This window comes from Aptenodytes forsteri, unplaced genomic scaffold (assembly GCF_000699145.1).
Source record: "Aptenodytes forsteri isolate BGI_AS27 unplaced genomic scaffold, ASM69914v1 Scaffold193, whole genome shotgun sequence".
Taxonomy (NCBI): domain Eukaryota; kingdom Metazoa; phylum Chordata; class Aves; order Sphenisciformes; family Spheniscidae; genus Aptenodytes; species Aptenodytes forsteri.
Window position 1 is genome coordinate 8,698,421 of NW_008795405.1, and position 7,428 is coordinate 8,705,848.

The window sequence follows — 7,428 nt, forward strand, 5'->3', positions numbered from 1 at the left end:
TAGTTGAAGATGTCCCTGCCCACGGCAGGGGAGTTGGACTAGATGGCCTTTAGAGCTCCCTTCCAACCCAAACTATTCTATGATTCTATGAAATAAATCTCTTTTTGTAGCTATGGCATAGAGTTAATGACAGGTACAGCTACCACTGATAAATTAATATGCGTTCTTGTGGATGTGTGTGTCACTTGTGAAGATGCCAGTTGGTGGTGTTGCATTGTATGATCAGAGAACTGCAAGAGCATACATAATTAACCTCAGTTAAGTACTGTACAGGGCATAGATAAAGCACTCAGTAGATTGACATTTTAATAAGTTTTATGATAAAAATCGGTGATAAAATGTAGAAGTAATCTGAATTTTTTCTAATTGTATAGGAAATGAACAATATCTCCTTGGCTGCAGAGTACTATAAAGACGTCTTAAAACAAGACAATACTCACGTGGAAGCCATTGCATGCATTGGCAGCAACCATTTTTATTCAGACCAGCCCGAGATAGCTCTGCGCTTTTATAGGTATCTACACTTGTGGGGAGGGAGAGGGAACTGAACACGTGGGAGGGTAATATAAAGGGTTGATTTTTGTAATGTTGATAGCGAAAGAAAAGAATATTAGGAGATTGTCATGCGAGGATGATTGAGCATTTGGACAAATATCACCATAAAATCAGCATACCATATCTTCTCGGCCAGTGATAATTACATCTCTCTCTTAAAAACTCATCATCATTACATGTGGCATATGTAGAAGTATCAACAAATATTATCAAAACAGTTATTATTTGATTAATAAACAAGAAATGATCTTTCACAGCATGAGGCAGTTTGAGAACACTGGACCTTACTCTCAACTTCAGTTGCATTCAGAAGGCACGTGGACTTCCTATTTAGCACTTTGAAAAAGAGTAGTCTTTGAAAAACTCCACCTGAAGTCACAAGCAGTTGTGATCAGAAAATCCCTTACTTGAATGTGGGCTGGGGTTCCCCCATGTTTTGCTGAAAGCAATAAAAAGATAGTGTTAAACGATGCTGCTTGCTTTTTATTTCAATACAGTCGGAGTGCAAAGGAGCCTGACTTGCGTTCTTAAGTCTAAGAGCAGATTAAATCAATATAAGCCCTACCATCTCATTTCTGTTGGACCTGAGCTCTTTTATGCTTTAGATTCAGAAACTCTCAGTCATGCTACAGACAGCAGCCCTCGTTTTCCCTGGCCCTCTTAGCATATCTGTTTTTCCTATAAATATTAATAAACAGAATTTTTATAAAACATCTCCATTCTAAAAAACACATTAAACAACATAAATTTGAATCAAAATCTGAGTTATGTTTCAAATGTTAAGATTAATGTAGATTCACATAGTAGATGTACTAGTACTGGTTAGATCAGTGCTGAAGGACAGGAATCAAGCAAAAAAATGCAATCTGAAGAGTTATAAAAAGTAACTGCAACAAATTACAGCTTGATTGAGGTTGAGGAATTGGAAAGAGGAAATGGAGAAAGTCTGTGTACAGCCCTGTCTTACAGTAAAGTCAGATCATGTGGCACAGTCAAAAAGACATGTTATCTAATTTACACGAAGACTTTTGCGCAGCTTTGATTCTACTAATCAAAAATGCCCTGCGCTGCCATTCATGAAACTTTTACCAAGTGTAAGACTATGACACTTGATTATTACACCCTCTCAGAATAGGGAGAAAGGAGGAGAGAACTTTGTCGCTTCGAATAGAACTCTTACTTGAAATTAATCTAAAAAAATAAATTAAATGTGTTCTTTCAATCTAGACGGCTCCTGCAGATGGGTGTTTATAACTGCCAACTTTTTAACAATCTGGGCCTCTGTTGCTTCTATGCCCAGCAATATGATATGACACTATCTTCATTTGAACGTGCACTGTTTTTGGCTGAAAATGAGGAGGAGACAGCAGATGTGTGGTACAACTTGGGACACGTGGCTGTGGTATGAAAAACATTAACAACCCTTCTGAATAAATATAATTTTACAAAAACTGGAAAAAGAATAACTAGGAAGGAGTCATTGCCCTACTTTGAAATATGAAACCCAATAGTGTACAGGATAAAGTGTGGTACAGGTCAAAGGTTTATTTGCACTTAAGTAGAGGAGAAGAGGCGAAAGAAAAAAGTCCTGTACCTCTTCACAGAATGTGGCTTACTCCTGCTGAAAGATGCCCCCTCCCCACCGTCCCTTCTTTCTAAAAAAATTTCAACACGTGCAGCCCTTGAAGGCCTTTGCTGCAATACAAGCTAATCTGGCAAAAAAATTGAGTTCAAGATATTTTTCTCTGAGCTGTTATTTGTGTTACATGAAGCATTAGACCAATTCTGTTGTCACAAAAATACATATTCAGCAGCACGTAGCAGACACTAAAGCACTATGTATGTTATAGTTGAGAAGGCATGTTCCTCTGTCTTACAGGCAGCTGTAGAAATATTGTGTAATTGTGTGATAAAGTTTGTTAAATTTCTACACTAATTTGCATTCATTGCCCATTTTTGCAGATGCTCTTCCAGAAGTTGTGTTAGATTCTGTGTAGCTGCGTGCCTAGAATAAGGTTACTGAATAAAGTTTTTGGCAGCATTCTAGTATGAGTTGCCTTCAAATGCTGATTATGCTTTAACTTAAGTCAGAGAGAAACTCAACTGTTCATCTTGATTGCACTGCAACTAGGATAAACACGTTAATTTACACTGCCTAAAACACTGAAATTTGTTGTGCCTATATTTTTCAGCATTTGTCACTTTTAACGTTTAACCCGATGCTGTATCAGCGTTGGTCATAACACTAGAGCATTAAAGAGTAGTCAGCTGCTCCATACAAAGAAATTAATCTCCCTTAATTTTTATCTTCTAAAAACTAGGCTTATATGTGATTTTTTTTAATCTGTGTAGAGACAGAGAGGCAAGATGACTTCCCCTCTGGAGACATCTCTGTTTTTCTTACCCTACTATAGACAGTAGCAGATAGTGTAGTCTTTAGATGACACTTTAGTCATCTAAAAGTTAAATTAGATGAAGTGAGTATCACTTGGAGCATGGAATTCTGTGCTGGGGAGAAACGACTCTGTCTGGAGGAAGAATAAGAAGCAAATGAGAGGGTCTGGGAAGAAAGCACGTATGGTTCTGATCAGCGTGTTTTTATTGTAATTTGTATTCCATGGTAGTACCTGTGGGTGAAAAGATACTCCAGACGACAAAACAGATGCATGTTGTTTCCAGTCTTTTCACAAATTAAAATACAATCTTACTTTTAGGGGATAGGAGACCTGAATCTGGCTTACCAGTGTTTCAAGCTAACATTAGTCAACAATAACGATTATGCGGAAGCTTACAACAACTTGGCTGTGCTGGAAATGCAAAAAGGTCACATTGAACAGGTTGGTGTTGAATCTCAGCCTAAGCAGAATGCTTGCTTTGGCCCTTTTGTACTTAAGAAATGTGTCACTTTCCTGAGGTGGAGGCATCATATAAATGTCTAACTTACTATTACAGGCAGAAGATACGGATAACTTTTATGTGTGTTTCAGTGTAACCTCCACGTTGCCATGCCATCTCCCATTAAACTGCTCATTCTTAGGCATATCCGAATGGTTCATTGAAGACAAACAAGGTTTACAGTGGCTTTGCAGTTTTTGAGATCTTTTTTCTAAGTTGATACCCAAAACAAATCCCATCACTCTGTAATCATCACTTAAATTACAACTTTGATTATATATTCAGCTTATAAATGTAGATAATACACTTTTGTTGGGTGGCAGAAGACAGCAATCAGATCAGCTCTTAGAAGATTTTTTTCAACAAGGAGATTGCTTTAGAGTTTTGTCCCAAAGCAGCAGGTTCTTGATAAATACTTTTGCGTCAGTAAGCTTGGTGGTTCGTCTTACCTAATGTGAGTATACTAAGTTGTATTGCGCTTAGATGTATAATTGACATGCACAGTGGATTAAAGGCATTCATTTTTTATACACACACAGGGAAAATTAATACGCGTTTGTTGGACAGTTCGAATTACTGTGGGTTTGTTTTATTCCTTACGGGAGCAAGCCTATTTTGATGGATTCATATATACATCAGAGAGCTACAATACAATATAAAGACTTGTAAATACCTTTTTTAAGAGCAAGTTCTCAAAGTTCACTGTATTCAGATAACCTAGCAATTGCCATGGAAACACTGAAATGAACCCAGCACTGGATGTTTCCAGTGACAAATAAACTTTGGGTTTAGTTTCAGTTTCATAATCAGTAAATTTACAGACATTTAATTCCTAGGTGGAACTTATGTCCAGTTGTGGAGGTTGTGATTACTAATAATTAGCACTGCAGAGCCTTTCCATTATAATCGTTTCCTGTCTATTTTAGGTTTTAGCTTAAAATTTTCTATTTTCTTATTGTATCACATGGATAATGAAAAATCAGGATCATCATGGCAATAAAATTATGCACAGAAGAATAAAAAATGTGAAGATATTTTGCTTATCTTGGATTTTATTTTATTTCACAATATTCTTTCATAAGTACTGTTGTATGTACTCAGAGTTGTCAGATTTAGGGAGTTTTAATAAGTTCTTAACTCTGCCTTCCCGAACAGTTTACAGATACTTTTGTTTTTAAAAGATCAGGGTTTTTTTCCCCTGAAGTTCTCAATTTTTTAGTAAAAGCATTCACAAGTTGACCTTAATTTTGTATTGGATTTACAGCATGAAAATGCTCATTCTGATACTTAATTTTTCATTAGTTTTTAATGCTGCTATTTTGCTAGTCCGAAAAAAAGAGTTAATTTTATTGAAATTTTTGAGTGTGAAGACTGTCATTTTTATGATAAAATTTAGGCTTTCCAGGGATGCTTAAGACAGCGCTGTCAGAGACAACAGATAAATACAGCGGGGTGGGACTTTAAATACTTTTTTTTTCAATTAATGTAGTCTGTTCAGTGTTTAGAACTGAATTGCTTAATTGAATAAGTCCCAACATGTTTTTTCTGACTCAACCAAGAGTCTTATTCATTTCAATGCTATTAAACTGCATTATGCCTAAATGTACTACTGGTGTAACTCATACATAGTTGAAGATGGCTTTCTTAGTAAAGGCCTAGTAAAGAAAACACAGGATGATTTCTTTTAAGAATGATGAAAATTGCATTAGATTCTTGTTACCCTCCCTCCCTCACAGATTTCACTGTATTTTTTCTTTCTTTCTCTACATAGGCAAGAGCTTTGCTGCAGACTGCTTCATCTTTAGCACCTCATATGTATGAGCCCCACTTCAATTTTGCAATACTCTCAGAGAAGGTAATGCGCTATCCTATTCTTGTAATCTAAAAATTGTTTTTATTGTTATTACTGAGAATTCCAAATAGGTAAGACAAAAGAATAGAGAGTGCATAAACCCAAGGAAAACTAAAGTTACTTTTTCATTTTAATACCCAGAAGCTTTGTGTGTAAAATTAGTCATTCAAATGTTTGCTTTTGAGAATAAGTGAGGCCAACTAGCTATAAAGTAACTTTGTAATCTTCCAAATGCCCAGAAGATGAACAATCTGTTAACAATTCCATGTACAGTCTTTACAGTCATTTGGCTTTTTAGAACGTGAAGTGAAATAGTATCATGTGATTTATCAGTAATTATAGAAAAGAATATCATTTCCATGATCTTACTGATCTCAAAAGGAAAGTGGAAAGTTCAGCTTTACAACCTTTGAATTTTGTGTGTTAATAATTTGTTTCATACAGAGTGTCTCAGACACTGAATTAATAGTGTGTCCAACATTCCTGTTAATAAGGAAAAACTTGTACAAGTCCTTATATTTTTCACAAGAAAAAATTGCTCCTTTGCTTGTGCCTACACCTTCAAGATTCTGTTAGGAGTCTGTGTTGTGTGGGCAGCCCAACTCCTACAGATACTAAAGTATATGCGTCAAGGAGAGAACAACCCATTAATTTGTAAGCGTATCCTCTCCATTGTGAAACATAAGATGATTTTGAATAATTGCATTCTGTACTTACTGATTAAGGAGTAAATCCTAGTCTGCAAATGTCTTGTTACGTAGCTTTTGCACAAAGAACCTGCATAGGTTGTGGGAGAAGATGGATGGCCAGCTCAGCTAGCTGTTGATGCAGTGTGGTAATGCAATCTTTAGATTCAGTGTAAGGCCATGGTTCACAAAACATAACTTCTCTGGCCAGGACCCTGGTTTCTTTCCCTTCAGAGAATTCTTGCTGCACTGAAGCTCCGTGTTGACTGATGCACAGGCAACAGAGGCCTCCTACTGACACTTTCCATAGCTTCTCCCTTTCCACCCAGGAGCTGTCACTTTTACTAGATGTGTTCCCAAACATTTGGAGGTTTTTTTGCTGAACCTGCTTTCTGAGATGCTCTCCTTATGTACACTTCCTCCTTCCAAAAAATGATGGCTATTTAGGAAAAAATAAAGTTCCCTAAGTGGGGAACAATGTGGAACCACACTTATAAAAGCAGCAGAGGAGCAACATCAGCTCTCCAGCACTGTTGTGCCTCTCTGTGAGGAAGCAGGAGATCACATGGAGTTGCAGCTTTTACAGAGGCCTGATCGGTTGTGTTTTGCCTGCGTATACAACAGAACTTCTATGGAGTTTAAGAACAAATCTTCCATTTCTTATTCCTCCTCGCTTCAAGCACTGGGCATGGTGTACTTTGTTGTTCATTCTCCAAGAAGTCAGGTGGAATGGGATATAAAGTTACTGTCTTGAAGCATCCCTCCCATTAAAATCACATTTCTGTCTTTTTCTTCTCATCCCTTGATGTAAGGGGGACATAACCCTGAGTTCAAAAGCCTCCATACCGATTCTTTTATTTGTTCACTCTCAGGACCAGCTATGTTTAAACACTTGTGAGCATCAGAAATGTACTGCACAGAATATATGATGCAAATACTGCAGTGCTTGGATTTACGAAATTAGTTTGTGTGTTTCTTACAGGTTGGAGATCTTCAGAGGAGTTACACAGCTGCTCAGAAGTCAGAAGAAGCATTTCCAGGCCATGTTGATACACAACAGCTCATCAAACAGTTAAAACAGCACTTTGCTATGCTCTGATGAGCATATTTTTTATTATATAAAAACAGTTAGCCAGAGCGAATGTCCCATATATCTTTTTGAAAATACTAGCTCAAAGTAGATAAACTACTTCCTGTGGCAAAGCCTGTGTTATTTTGAGTAGCAGGAATGGTTTAAGAGTCCTAATTAGTTTCTGTCATCTTAAAACATATCACTTATTAAAATGCAGCTAGAACACATGTTGCAACTACATACATGAGAGATTACAGGAAGGGCAGGTGTGTTGGGTTTGTGTGGCAGGGTTTTGTTAGTGGGGGCGGTTACAGGGGTGGCTTCTGTGAGAAGCTGCTAGAAGCTTCCCCTATGTCCAATAGAGCCAA

General features: G+C 37.1%; 1 protein-coding gene across 2 annotated transcripts in view; it reads left to right on the forward strand.

Annotated features, from left to right (window-relative positions):
• The window catches only part of TTC8 (tetratricopeptide repeat domain 8), a 41,116-nt gene extending 33,758 nt beyond the window's left edge, over positions 1 to 7,358 (forward strand). For both annotated transcript variants that reach the window (XM_019472473.1, XM_009280763.2), the window contains 5 exons: positions 375 to 514; positions 1,783 to 1,957; positions 3,270 to 3,392; positions 5,222 to 5,305; positions 6,971 to 7,358. In XM_019472473.1, the coding sequence (XP_019328018.1) occupies positions 375 to 514; positions 1,783 to 1,957; positions 3,270 to 3,392; positions 5,222 to 5,305; positions 6,971 to 7,087 (639 nt within the window). In that variant the 3' untranslated portion in view covers positions 7,088 to 7,358. The remainder of the gene's footprint in view (positions 1 to 374; positions 515 to 1,782; positions 1,958 to 3,269; positions 3,393 to 5,221; positions 5,306 to 6,970) is intronic.
• The last annotated feature ends 70 nt before the right edge of the window (positions 7,359 to 7,428 follow it).